Source organism: Grampus griseus, assembly GCF_964374135.1.
Source record: "Grampus griseus genome assembly, chromosome: 13".
In the NCBI taxonomy this organism is placed as follows: domain Eukaryota; kingdom Metazoa; phylum Chordata; class Mammalia; order Artiodactyla; family Delphinidae; genus Grampus; species Grampus griseus.
Genome location: NC_139007.1, coordinates 7131447 through 7146397, shown reverse-complemented (window position 1 = coordinate 7146397; position 14951 = coordinate 7131447). Strand labels below are relative to the sequence as shown.

The window sequence follows — 14951 nt, the reverse complement described above, 5'->3', positions numbered from 1 at the left end:
TGTGTTAGTTTCTGCTTTATAACAAAGTGAATCAGTTATACATATACATATGTTCCCATATCTCTTCCCTCTTGTGTCTCCCTCCCTCCAACTCCCCCTATCCCACCCCTACAAGCGGTCATAAAGCACCGAGCTGATCTCCCTGTGCTATGCGGTTGCTTCTCACTAGCTATCTACCTTACGTTCGGTAGTGTATATATGTCCATGCCTCTATTTGTAATGAGGTGGATAGACCTAGAGTCTGTCATACAGAGTGAAGTAAGTCAGAAAGAGAAAGACAAATACCGTATGCTAGCACATATATATGGAATTTAAGAAAAAAAATGTCATGAAGAACCTAGGGGTAAGACAGGAATAAAGACACAGACCTACTAGAGAACGGACTTGAGGATATGAGGAGGGGGAAGGGTGAGCTGTGAAACCATTACTTTTATGAGCAGCCTTTCTTGACCAGTAGAACCAGTGGCACCCGGGACCTTGCTAGAAATGTAAATTCTCAGGCCCACCTGAAATCTTCTGAATCAGAAACTCTGGTGGGTGGAGCCCTTGATGTGTTTTTAACAAGCCATCCAGCTGGTTCTGGTGTAGCTTTGGGAACAACTGTTAGAGAAGGAGATTACAGTATGTCAAAGAACATGCTGAGGTACCAGAATGTGAAGTTTCTTGGAAGTAGAAAAAGAGGCTCAGGACAATCAGCTGCTACAAACTGAAGATCCACAAGGCAGCAGATGTAGCAATATGTGTTGGAAGCCCACACATGGTGGAGGAGAATTGATTTTTCTCTTTCTTGGAGAAAGGGAAATTCTCATATTTTAGAGGAAACAAAAGTAACACACTGAAAGGCTTGGGGGTAGGGATGGGGTGTATGTTAAATAGCACATTGTTGTATTAATGGTCTATGGCAAGGACACACTTATCTGCGAGTGATTTCAGAGAGAAATGGCTGTCATCATGGGGCTCTATTTGCTTGCTATATATGATTAGGCTACAATTACAAGTATAGAACCAAAATAAGCAGATTCAAAACAGAGCTTTGATTGTGGTGAAATTTCTTTACAGTAAAAACTGAACCCAATGCAAAACTGTGGGAGTCCTAGTTTTAGCAACTCTCTGATTGTTAATCAGCCTCTCAGCCAGATTTCTCTGATAAATTTCAGGCCCTTGCTGTATCTGATTTGTGGCATCCTCACACAACTGACACGTGCCCTTAGGCATTTTGGGTCTTTTATTTTTAAAGACAAGAGAGACGGAAGAAAACTTAAGCCTAGATACTATTAGGAAGCTAGTTTTTAAAGTGCCTCTTCTTTGTTTTACTCTATAATGTAATTAACAATGGGAGTCGTGGCATCTTTAATTAATGCTATAAGTTAATGGGAACTTCAAAAGAATACTTTCTAAAAAATATAGTCGTGTTAAAAGCGAGGAACTTGTTCTACCATTCATGAGTTTTATGGGGCATCCCAACTATTGTGCCCTGTACTGGGAAATAAGAAGGAAGCTACCTCTTGGCATTTCTAGCGCAGCTATATTCTAACCCAATGTTTTTCAAACCATGGGTTGCAATGCATTAGGTGGTCCTGAAATCAATTTATTGAGTTGATCACATCACTAAAAAATGTAATAGAATAAAACAGAAAATAGAGTGCACCACACTTACGTGGGTAAGTACTATTTTCTGAAACTCTTGTTTCAGTTGTATGTATGCATATTTATCAAATCCATTCAATCCATCTTTCCAGAAATGCCAGAACCATCTTTCTGAAGACACATCTGAAAAGTCATTCTTGGCCTCAAACTCTTCACTCATTTGCTTAACAGCCAGAATGAAGTCCAAACTCAAAGATTTTCAAGATCCCCTACTCATCTCCTCCCTCATGGTCCTTCTAACTGTCATTTTAAAAGAATCACCATCTACTCAGCTACTCAAACTTCTACTTCCCCACCCAGTCCTTTTCCAATGTTCCACCCATCAGTCTTACCTCCTCATTCTCATCTTGTCTGAGTTAAAATTTATCATCTCAGATAAGCCTTCTCTGACAGCTCAGTCTAGATCAGCCTCTAAACCCACCCTTCCCTTCCTCTAGCACACTTTACCCTTTTTAAAATTTTTTAAAAATAATAGTTCCAACTGAAATTATCCTGTTTCTTCTTATAAACATATTTAGTATCTGTCTCCCCAGAAGCATGTAAGCTCCATGGAGCAGGCACCTGGTCTTGCTCTGCCATATTTATGAGCTGAGATCCATTCAGGGCTCATGGTAGAAAAGTCACCAATAAGTATTTACCAAGTGAGAGTTCCAGAACTAAACTTATGGTTCCTGAAGTATACTCCTCTACCTTTTTGTCATGGTATCTGTTGTTTCTTCTGCCCCAAATGCACTGTACCTGTTTTTTCTCTTGGTAGGCATCTATTCATTCTTTAAGATTCCACCTCCTTGACAGTTCCTGGTTCAAGATGGTGGTGTAAGGAGATCCTGAGTTCACCTCGTCCATCGGACACAAGAAATCAACAACTATACGTGGAATAGTTTCCTCTGAAAAAGACCTGAAGACTGGATGAACAGAGCCTCCACAATAAGGAATGAAAGGGCAGCATTGAGATGGGTAAGAGGATCAGAGACACAATCTCTCTCACACACACAAAACCCCACTCTAGGAACAGTGATCCAAAATTGAGAGGTATTTAAGAAAATGTGGAATTTTCCCATAAGGAGTGAGGGCTTTGTGTTCCACATCAGGAACTCCAACCCTTAGGTCCTGTACAGGACAGATGAAGCCCCCAAATGCCTGGGTTTGAAAAACAATGGGGATTATGTCCAGGAAAACCATAGTACTGTAGGGGAAGAAGGGCTCCTGCGCAGACTCAGTCACCCGGGGATCCAGAGTGGAAAACACCAGTTTGAAAACTGCCTGGACCATATGTGAGGGAGACCCACTTACTAATCTTAAGGCATGAGCTGGAGAGGCAGGGACCTGCTGGGACCCTCCCTGGGAAAGACACACAGGTGAGTAACATCCTGTGATCTTAATCTACCTTACTAACGCCAATGTTGGTGGGAGCCACTTTGTAACTCTCCCTCTAATGTGCTAGTGCTGAGAGGTGCACCCTGCTGAGACCCCCACCCATCCCCATGCCACAGCTGCATGTCACAGCTGAACTAGATGACAGCACCCCCCATACCCATGCCACAGTAAGTGGGCATGCCCAGACTACACCAGGGACGCCCCTTGAGCACCCAGCTCTGGTGGCCAGGGGAGACTGTGCTTCTGGACCCCATGGGACATCTCCTACCCAGGCCTTCAAGATTGGGAGAAGTAGCTGATTTGCCTAATACATAAAAACAAGCACAGAGAGTCAGGCAAAATGAGGAGACAGAGGAATAAGTTTTGAATGAAAGAACAAGACAAAACCTCAGAAAAAAATCTTAATAACATGGAGATCAGCAATCCACCTGATAAAGAGTTCAAAGTATTGGTCATAGGGATACTCACTGAACTTGGGAGAAGAACTGATGATCATAGCGAGAATTTCAACAAAGAGACAGAAAATATAAGAAAGTACCAAACAGCAGTTACAGAACAGAAGAATACAAAAACTGAACTGAAAAATACACTAGAGGGATTCAATAACAGACTGAATAAAGCAGAAGAATGGACCAGTGAGCTGTAAGACAAAGTAATGGAACTCACTTAGAGCAGCAAAAAGAAAAAAAGAATTTTAAAAAGTAAAGATACCTTAAGGGAACTTTGGGACAACATCAAGCAGAAATAGCATTCACATTTTAGTGGTTCCAAGTGGAAAAGAGAAAGAGGGCCATAAAACTTCCTTCAAGAAAAAATGGCTGAAAACCTCCTTAATCTTGGGAAGGAACCAGACATCAAGGTCCAGGAACCCTAGAGACTTCCAAACAAGTTGAACCCACAGAGCTCCACACTAAGACACATTATAATGAAAATGATATAAGTTAAAGAGAGAATCTTAAAAGCAGCAAAAGAAAAATACCTTGTTATGTACAAGGGAAATCCCATAAGACTACTATCAGCAGATTTTTCAGCAGAAATTTTGAAGGCCAAAATGAAGTGGCATGACATATTCCAAGTGTCCAAAGGAAAAAAAGCTTTAAAAAAGAATTCTCTACCTGGCAAGTTATCATTCAGAATTAAAGGAGAGATTAAAAGTTTTCCAGATAAGCAAATGCTAAAGAAGTTCATCACCACTAAACCGGTCTTATGAAAAATGTTAAAGGGACTTCTTTGATCTAAAAAGAAATGGCACTAATTAATAGCAAAGAAACATACCAAAGTAAAAATTTCACTAGAAAACGTAGTTTTATAGTAAAGGTAATGGATCAATCACTTATAAAGCAAGTATGAAGGTTAAGAGACAAAAGTAGTAAAATAAACTGAAACTACAATACTTAGCTAAGGATGCATTAAATGAAAACATATAAAAGGTGATGTCAAAAATATAAAACATGGTGGGGGAAGTAAAAACATAAAGTTATGGAATGTGTTCAAATTTAAGTTGTTATCAACTTAAAACAGGCCATTATATGCATAGAATATTATAGATGAAACCCACGGTAACAACAAATCAAAAAGGTATAGTAAATACACACACAAAAAATGAGAAAGGAACCTAAACATTACCCTAAAAAAGTCATCAAACCCCAAGGGAAGAAAGAAGAAAGGAACAGAGAAGAACTACAAAAATGGCCAGAAAAAATTAACAAGATGGCAGTAAATACATACCTATCAATAATTACTTAAAATGTAAATGGACTAAATTCTTCAATCAAAAAACATAAAGTGGCTAAATGGGTAAAAACCCAAGGCCCATTTATATGTTGCCTATGACAGACTCACTTCAAAAGTAAGGACACACTCAACTGAAAGTGAAGAGATGGACAAAGATATTACATGACAATGGAAAGGAAAAAAAAGCTGACATAGATATATTCATATCAGTCAAAATAGACTTTAAAACAAAGACTGTAATAAAAGACAAAGAAGGGCATTACATATTGATAAAGGGGCAATTCAGCAAGAAGATTTAACATTTATACATATATATGCACCCAACATAGGAACACCAAAATATATAAAATGAAAATTAATGAACCTAAAGGAAGAAATTGAAAGCACTACAATAATACTAGGGGACTTTAACACCCCACTTACATCAATGAATAGAGATCATCTAGACAGAAAATCAATGAGGAAACTTTTGCCTTAAACAACACATTAAATCAGATGGACTTAATAGATATACACAGAACATTCCATCCTAAAGCAGCAGCATACACATTCTTCTCCAGTACATATGGACCATTTTCCAGGACAGATCACATGTTAGGTCACAAAAGAAGTCTCAATAAATTCAAGAAAATTGATCAAGCATATCTTCTGACCACTATGGTATAAAACTAGAAATCAATTACCAGAAGAAAACTGGGAAAAAGAAATGTGGAGATTAAACATGTTACTGAATAACCAATGGGTCATTGAAGAAATCAAAGAAGAAATTAAAAAATACGTAGAGGAAAATGAAAACAGAAATATGACATACCAAAATCTATGGGATGCAGCATATGTGGTTCTAAGAGGGATGTTCATAGCAATGCAGGCCTATCTCAGGAAACAAGAAAAGATCTCATATAAACAATCTAACTTTACACTTAAAGGATATAGAAAAAGAACAAATGAAGCCCAAAGTTAGTGGAAGGAAGGAAATAATAAAGATCACAGCAGAAGTACATGAAATAGAGACTAAAAAGACAGTAGAAAAGGTCAATAAAGCTAAAAGCTGGTTCTTTGAGATGATAAACAAAATTGGTAAACCTTTAGCTAGACAAATTAATAAAAAGGAGAGACTCCTCAAATAAAATCAGAAGTGAAAGATGAGAAGTTATAACTGATACTACAGAAATAGAAAGGAACATAAGAGACTACTATAAACCATTATAAGACAACAAATTGGACAACATAGAAGAAATGGATAAATTCCTAGAAATGTACAATCTGCCAAGATTGCATCATGAAGAAAGAGAAATTGGAATAAACTTATTACTAAGTAAGTACATTGAATCAGTAATCAAAAATCTTCCAGTAAACCAAAGTCCAGGACCAAATGTCTTCACTGGTGAATTCTACCAAACATTCAAAGAAGACTTGATACCTATCCTTCTCAAATGCTTCCAAAAAATTGAAGAGGAGAGAATGCTTCCAAACTCATTTTATGAGGTCAGCATTACCCTGATACCAAAACCAGACAAGGATACCACAAAAAAAGAAAATTACAGGCTAATATCCTTGATGAATATAGATGCACATATTGTCGACAAAATATTAGCAAGTCAAATTCAACAATACACTAAAAGGATCACACATCATGATCAAGTGGAATGCAAAGATGGTTCAACATTTGCAAATCAGTCAACATGACATACCATATTAACAAAGCAAGGGATAAAAATCATACTATCATCTCAGTAGATGCAGAAGAAAACATTTGTCAAAATCCTACATCCATTTATGATAAAAACTCTCAACAAGGTGGGTATGGAGGGAAAAAAAGTGGGTATAGAGGGAACATACCTCAACATATAATAAAGGCTATATATTACAAACCCACAGCTAACATGCTCAATGGTGAAAGTTGAAAGCTTTTCCACTAAGATTGGGAACAAGACAAGGGTACATACTCTTGCCACTTTTATTTAACATAGTATCAGAAGCCTTATGTAGGCAAACAAAGAAAAGCATCCTAACTGGAAAGAAAGAAGTAAAACCGTCACTGTTTGCAGATGACATGATACTATATATAGAAAATCCTAAATACTGCACTGAAAAACTGTTAGAACTAATAAATGAAGTCAGTAAAGTTGCAGGACAAAAAATCAATATACAGAAATCTGTGGAGTTTCTATACACTAATAACAAAGTATCAGAAAAAGAAATCAAGAAAGCAATTCCATTTACAGTTCAATCAAAAACAAACAAAAAATACCTAGGGAGAAATTTAACCAGGGAGGTGAAAGACCTATACACTGAAAACTATAAGTCTCTGATGAAAGAAATTGAAGAAGACACAAATCAATGGAACTATATATCATGCCCATGAGTTGGAAGAATTAATATTGTGAAAATATCTATACTATCCAAAGCAATCTACAAAGTCAATGCAATCCCCATTAAGATTCTAATGGCATTTTTCACAGGACTAGAACAAATAATTATAAAATTTGCACGGAGCCGCAAAAGATCCCCCAAAGCCAAAGCAATCTTGAGAATAAGAATAAAATTGGCGTTATCATGCTCTTTGATTTTAGATTTTACAACACAGCTATAGTAATCAAAGAGCATGATATTGGCATTAACTCTATGGACACATATATGTACAGTTAATTTATGACAGAGGATCCAGGGACATAAAATGGAGAAAGGACAGTCTTTTAAGTAAATGGTGTTGAGAAAACTGGACAACAACATGCGAAGAATGAGACTGGACCCCTGTCTTACACCACACACAAAAATTACCTCAAAATGGATTAAAGATTTGAATGTAAGACCTGAAGCCATAAAATTCCCAGAAGAAGACACAGGTGGTAAGCTCCTTGACATCAGACTTAGTGATGTTTTTGTGGATCTGACTCAAAAGCAAGGGAAACAAAAGCAAAAGTAAACAAATGGGATTATGTCAAACAAAAAAGCTTCTGCACAGTGAAGGAGTCCATCATCAAAATTAAAAGGTAACTTACCGAATGGAAGAAGATATTTGCAAATCAAATATCTGATAAGGACTTAATATAGAAAATATATCAGGATCTCATAGAACTCAACAATAAAAACCCAAACAACCTGATTAAAAAATAGGCAGAGGTTCTGAAGAGACGTTTTTCAAAGAATACATACAAATGGCCAACAGACACATGAACAGATTTTCAACATCACTAATTATCAGGGAGATGCATATCAAAACCACAATGAACTATCACCACGCACCTGTTAGAATGGCTATTCTCAAAGACAAGAATAACAAGTGTTGGCAAGGATGTGGGGACACGGGAACCCTCTAATACTGTTGGTGGGACTATAAATTGGTGCAGCCACTAATTCAAAAATATATATGTACCCTTATGTTTGTTGCAGCATTATTTACAATAGTCAAGATTTGAAAATAACCCATGTCCATCAATGGATGGATGGATAAAGAAGATGTGATATATATATATATATTCCATTGTATATATATATATATATACACACCCACACACAGAGAAGGAAAAAGACAAATACTGTACAATTTCACTCATATGTAGAATCTAAAACAAACAAAGAAACAAACAAATGAACAAAGAAAACAGAACAAAAATGAACTCGTAGATACAGAGACTAAATTAGTGATTACCAACGGGGTAGGGGGTTCGGGGGTCAGCCAAATGGGTGAAGGATCAGTTGTGTGGTGACGGATGGTAACTAGACCTTCATTGTTGATCATTTTGTAGTGTATACAGATGCCAAATTATAAAGCTGTGCACCTGAAACTTCTATAACGTTACATGCCGATTTTACTTCAATTAAAAAAAGAAAAGGTTTTTTAAATGAAAAATTTCCCAGTGTTCCTGGACTGAGTTCATACTTGTTTTCAGTGATGCTGCAGCCTCTTTCACTTGCTATCTTGCAGTCATTTTTATATTGGATTCCCCACTGGGCCATGGGCTTCTTCAGGGCAAGGTTGTGTTTATTCATCCTTTTGTCTCTTCAACTCCTAGCCCTTGGTAGCAGTGGCATATACTCGGGATACATAGTGATTCAAGAAGTGTTTGTTGAATGACTGAGTAAACTGAGTAAAAGAAAGCAGATGATCAAGGCATATGATTATTTGTGGTGATGTTCCCTGATTTAAACTGTAAATAAATAAAATTCTGGGTTTATAGAAGGGAAAATATTAGTATATATGTATGTTGTGTAGAGGACAGTGTGTCTGGGTGGGGAGGGAGTAAAGAAGGGTAAAAACCCAGTTACTCTGTATCAAATACTTTCATTTACAAAATGGATCATTTAAAATATCAAGCTGTCAGTGCATTTACAGTCTGATATGATTGACCAGATTTCATTTCCACATGGTTTTTCAGGATCAGAACTGTTAAGTAAGGTGAGGGAACAGAGTTAATGGTAAAAAATCTTGTGTGCCTATGATTTTAGGATGCAACCTGACCCAGACAGGAATAGCTTGGGGTTTGCACTGTTCCCTGTGAGACTCTAATGTCATATTAGGAAATATGATTAAGAGAAAAGGGGGGTGGGGGGAGGAGAAAAACTGTCCTAAATATGTGTGTGAGACAAAAATATCTTGTTTTCTCTGGATTTACATTCTTCCTTAATAGAGTTGTTGCTTGCTCTTTACCACCTTAAATAAAACTGCCAAGCTGGAAAGAAGCCCAACTACTTATAAACAAACCCATTTTCTTCTCTATTCTTTTATCTTTTATTAAAGTCTCTCCCTCACTTGCCTTCAGATCGTAGCTGGAGAGGATTCTTCAAAGTGAGGGGGGGGGGCGAAAGCAGAGGTGAGATCTCTAAAACACTTAACAAAAAGATTTCTCGAACACTTAATTCCATAGGGAAATCTGCCTCTTCTTTCCCAGAGTATTAATATTAGAGGATCTGTATCGCAAATAGAGAACTTCAGTGGAGAGGGTCCCTTTGGAAAAGGCCCTTTTCCCTGTGGAGCTAGGGCTGGCTTACCCTGTGTGATTTCAGGATGTCAGGAGGTCCCCAGCTGCACAATTTCTCCTCTGATGTCCTACCAGTAGAGGATCAGTTCTTTGGGCTAATAAACTGCTCCATTTATGTAAGATAAGCTCTGGCTGACTTATAAGAATAAGCTAAGACCCTCTGTAATTCTGTGACTCAGCCAGAATGGCTGCCCTAGGAAACTGCAACTTTGATAGATGAAAGAAGAATGACAGGGCCGTGTGGAAAGCCCCAGACAACGTGACGAAATGGATGTCCCAACGCTGGGGGGAGACAGGGGTCCAACAGATAGGTCATGAACAGAAAAGCAATGGGGCACAAATGGACAGTGGAGTTTGCCTAGCTCCCAACTTGTCAGGCCAAACCCTCCAGCGAGCTGAGAGAGGCAGAAGAGGAAAGGATTTTTTTGGGGGGGGGGGCACCAAACAAAACATAAGAAGCAACACTGCTTATTTTGCAGTGAAATAGAATGTTTAATTAATTTAAAAATTAAAGAAACGTCAAGGAAGCAAAGCAACTTCATGCTAGATACCATGGACTTATTAGGATCATTGGATGCTCCGACCCTGAAAGTCCTTGATTTTGGGCTCGACCGTCCTGAGTGGGTGGCATGGGGGCTTGCTCAGGTTCTGGGAGAGAGTGGGTGTGTGTGACACGGGGCTGATACAAATCTCTTTCTCCAGGTCTGTGCTCCTTGTAACTGGAACTCAACTTGTTTTTAGAGCATAATATGTTGCTGACTTCCGAGGATATTCTGCTCAGCTCTGGTGCTGTAACTATAGAGTTTAAGAAAAAATAAGACCTGGGCTTGATGTTATATTTTATCAAGATTTCCAGCCATCAAGTACAGAGAGCTTGCAGTGTATTGAGTAACTTAGCTGTGCAACTTTGAAGTTACAAGTTACTTCATTTTCTGTGCCCCAGTTGTCTCATTTCTAGAATAGAGATCATTTCAGTCTTACCTTATAGTGCAATGAGAATTAAATGTTATCAGGCGTCAAGTACTTTCAACAGAGCGGCACACATGGTGAAGTGTTAGCTACAATGACAATGATTATGGGGAATAATGATGGTTTTCAAAGACCAGGTGTGAGGCTCTTCTATTTTGTTTAATTCTTTAACAATTGTTTGGGGTAACTAAGTTCAACTTGTATTGATTGCAGTTAAGGCAACTAAGTTACAGGCAGATTAACTACTTTGCCTGAGGCCAACAGCTGAAGAGCTTCAGAACAAACCGGGATTCAAACCTAGGTTGGCTGGGCACCAGGGCCGCTGTGAATTCCCACATCCCTGCCTTCCAGGGAGCCCCTCTTTACCCAAGTCCTCCAAAAGCTTGCAGTGTATTCCTAGAGCAGTTCTCAAAGCTTCCACTGTATTCCTATAGCAGCTTGTCTGGATTTTTTTCTGGTGAATTTCTCCACATCCTGATTTTTTTTTTTTCTTTTCAGCAAACGTTCCCTTGCTAATCCCTCCTTCAGTGTAACCTTGTTAGCTTTGGGGACACACCCCTGGCTAGGCCTGGCCTTACAGGGCGGCCTCTTCCCACCCCTTCCCTCTGCTTTGGCTTAAAGTGTCACCAGATGCCTCTGGTTCACTCCCTTTGCTTTAAGCCCTCACAGGGGCAGGAGGGACCAAGGCCGGCCTGGGGTGGCACTGAAGGGGTCTCGGGGGGGCACTGACTCCCCACAACCCCTTCTTCATTGGGACTGTTGGCAACAAAGGAAAACCAGTCAGGAAAATGAAGAACTTCTGGTAAGACCTTGACGCAGAAAAGAGTCGTGGGGAGACTGGGCTGGGGATCCTTGGAACCCAAGGTCTGTGTTTTTGCAGTGGTGGTAGGAGGGGAGAGGGGAGAGCAGAGAGACAGAGAGATAGATGATGGAGTGAGACAGAAAAGAGCAAAAATGAGAGACAGGAGAGAGCCAGAGAAAGAGGGAGAAAGAGACAGCCACCCAGATGGAGAGGCAGAAAAAGGAAGATAAACGAAAGCAGAGACAAGGATATGGGTGTAGAAAGAGTGAGACAGGTAGGTATGGAGAAAGCGAGACAGAAATGTGAGAACTCATTAAATCTCTTCATCGGATTTAATAAAGAAAATGGAAGAAGTAAACTGGACTGAGGGTCGGTCACCTGCAGTCATCAGGTGAGCTGTATCTAAAACAGTGAAGCAGTCCCCATGTGGAAGGACTCCTGTCTGAGTCATTTTTCTTCTCTTCTCTTCAGGAAAATCCCATTTCTCTTCTTTGTATGCAGCTTTGTGGGACCTTGGGCATCTGCAACTGTCAAGCGCCGCCCAAGTAAGGGCCACAGTTTCTAGATTTCACAATGTTACTCCTTCCGGAAAGGATCAAGCAGGACTGTGGCTGAGTGAGGCATCCAGGACCCTTCACACCCTCCTTCTTCAACCCTGCTCTATAGCTTGTTTTCCGTGGTCAGTGTTGCACATGGAAAAGTCCTGGCTGTGATCACAGCTGGGCAGGAGACCTAATCTGTGGGCTGCAGTGCCTCACCCAGCGCCTCCCTGGTTCAGATGGTGATTGGTAATGATGGATGGATAGATGGATGGAAGCCAATAATCTGGGGTCAGGGGGCATATAAAGAGTATGTTTGATGTACTGAAATGGCCAGGCCAAAGCTGTGTAACTGGAAAATGCTTTTTCTGAAATCTAGGACGTGTCTGTCACCAGGTGAGGACCAGCAGGGCACCGGTGTTGGACAGTTACAAGAAGCCTTCTGTGTTGTTGAAAAAACTGTCCCCCTCTACAACCTTTCACTTGAGTAAGGAGCACCCAATTTCATTCTAGGATTTCTCATCCTTCTTGTGATTGAGGGTTTAATTCTCACAATTCTTTTGTCTTGTCACTCTTCCTTATTCTAAGATGCTGGTCATAGTCTAGTTGGAACGCTTATTTGATCTCTTAGAATAAATTTATGAAATTAAGTGCATCCTCTATATTTTGTTTAGGGTTAATGAATCCTAAGGCATCCTCAACTCCTTTCTCAACTTGACAAAGATTCTTAAGAACTTCACTTTTCAGAAGTCCCATTGAACTGGCTCTCTGGCTCCTCTCAGAATTTCTAAAATTTGTGGTGTTAAAGGAATATCTTCTAGCCCAAATCACCAGAAGTTTTCCAAACAGTCTTCTGACACTGTGCCATTCAGAACATCATGCAGCTCTGGTTCCAAAAAGAACAAATTCTGAACTTCCCCAAAGGGAACATTTTCCCAACACAAATTATTAAAACAACTTTGTGCCTTGCCTCACTTCCAGGATGGGTTGAAGATGTATAAATTATAATCATAGAGTCATAGAGTTAAAGCCAAATACACTACTTGTAAGTAAATATAGCATAGTTTAGTATGTTTTGTATAACTTTGTACTTTAAACAGTTGCCCAGCTCATTATTATTGATATATCCCCATGATCCCTGTAGGGGTTGAGGTAGGATGACATGTTATCTCTTTTGCAGGGTTCCCTGTTAATTCAAATGCTAATGGTGAAAATGAACTCTGTCCAAAGGTCAGGATTGGACAAGATGATTTACCAGGTGAGTATCAGTGTATCATATTGACAATGCATGTTTTCTATAAACCTACCTGATACATGTTTTATTTGGGAAAGTTGTGGAAAGGAATGAAACCAATCTCATTTTAGACTTTTATTTCATGTTCTCTTTCTGTAGGGTTTGACCTGATTTCTCAGTTCCAGATAGATAAAGCCGCATCTAGAAAAGCTATCCAGAGGGTAGTGGGGTCCACTGCATTACAAGTGGCTTACAAACTGGGAAAGAAGGTAGACTTCAGGATTCCAACCAGGTAACGTAAAAAAATACTTGATCTAATTATCTGCCTCAAGCGCAACTTAAAAAATGAAAATCTAATCAGTCTTGAGAGTCATCTCCTGCTCAGTGTTTATTGGATCATGATTTTATTTAAAGATGAAGGAATTTATTTACCTACCTATCTTTAGTACCTGAATATGTGAATGCTCTTCATGTTTTCAGTACGTAATTTACTTTCCATTCCAGGAAAAAAGGATCACTGAGGCTATTATACATTGATTCAGGACATGTTCTTATTACTTTGCTCTCTGTTTTTCTAAAATTTGTCTGGTTTTGCCTGAAAGGACCCTCTGTGAAAAGTGCCAGAGGTTAAGCATAAAAATTTTTTAAGCATCTTTATTGGAGTATAATTGCTTTAGAATGGTGTGTTAGTTTCTGCTTTATAACAAAGTGAATCAGCTATACGTATACATATACATATATCCCCATAACTCCTCGCTCTTGCAGCTCCCCATAAATTTAACTAGAAACCGCTGAGCGGTTAGAAGGCTCACGATGGCGCTGTTCAAGCATCCTGGTGCTGAAATAGATCCACACATCTAGTGCTTGGCTCCTGGCAGGAACCAAACAAAAGCAAAACTAGAATAATGATAACAGAAACAATGGTAGTGATAATACTTTAAAAATCCTGCATCTCCTTCTCTGGAACTAAGCCTTTTCTTCTAAATTATTATAACTGAGGTGGTTTAGTGCATGTGTAAGCTTTGAATCATGCCATTGTTAGGAATGAGTTTCAGTTTTATATCACCTAAAAACCTTAAATGTAATGAAGATGATGATGATTGACTGTTTTAGGGCACTGTAAAAAATGTAACTAAGATTCCTTTGGTATATGAATGAGAAAATTAGGGCTTTGATAGAAATTAAGATGTAAAGGTAAAGAATGATTTATAAGAGCACTAAAAGGATATCAAGAGATTCTAAATGTTTATAATAATGAACATTTTGTTAAAATTAGAATATTCTGATATAGTGCCAGATTGCAGATAGAAATTCATGTTTTGAACATACTATATTTTATAAAACAAAATAGTGTACTGTATAAGCTCTTTTTATAGATTTACTAATTAACATCTTCATTACAATTTTATGGTGGGGACATTATTATCCACATTTCATGGAGGAGAAAACCGAGGCCAGAAAGTTTGTTACTTGCATAAGGCCACAGGGTTAGGAGGTGCTGGGGGGATTGAAACCCAGGGAGAATCATTTCAGAAGCTGAGCTTCTAACCACTATCCCATACTGACCCTGGAAACCAGTCACATTTGGAAAGATTAAAGGCATGATAGCAGCCATTGACTTTTTTCTTATATTGTCTTTTCATATGCTAGATGTGTTCTTAAATAAG

At 38.8% G+C, this 14951-nt stretch overlaps 1 protein-coding gene across 1 annotated transcript in view; it reads left to right on the top strand.

Annotated features, from left to right (window-relative positions):
* Positions 1-11497: 11497 nt before the first annotated feature.
* COL9A1 (collagen type IX alpha 1 chain) overlaps positions 11498-14951 on the top strand; it is a gene marked incomplete at its 5' end in the record, with an annotated part of 82887 nt that continues 79433 nt past the window's right edge. Inside the window, 4 exon segments of the mRNA XM_082668785.1 lie at positions 11498-11511; positions 11983-12056; positions 13231-13308; positions 13444-13576. Of these exon segments, the coding sequence (XP_082524911.1) occupies positions 11498-11511; positions 11983-12056; positions 13231-13308; positions 13444-13576 (299 nt within the window).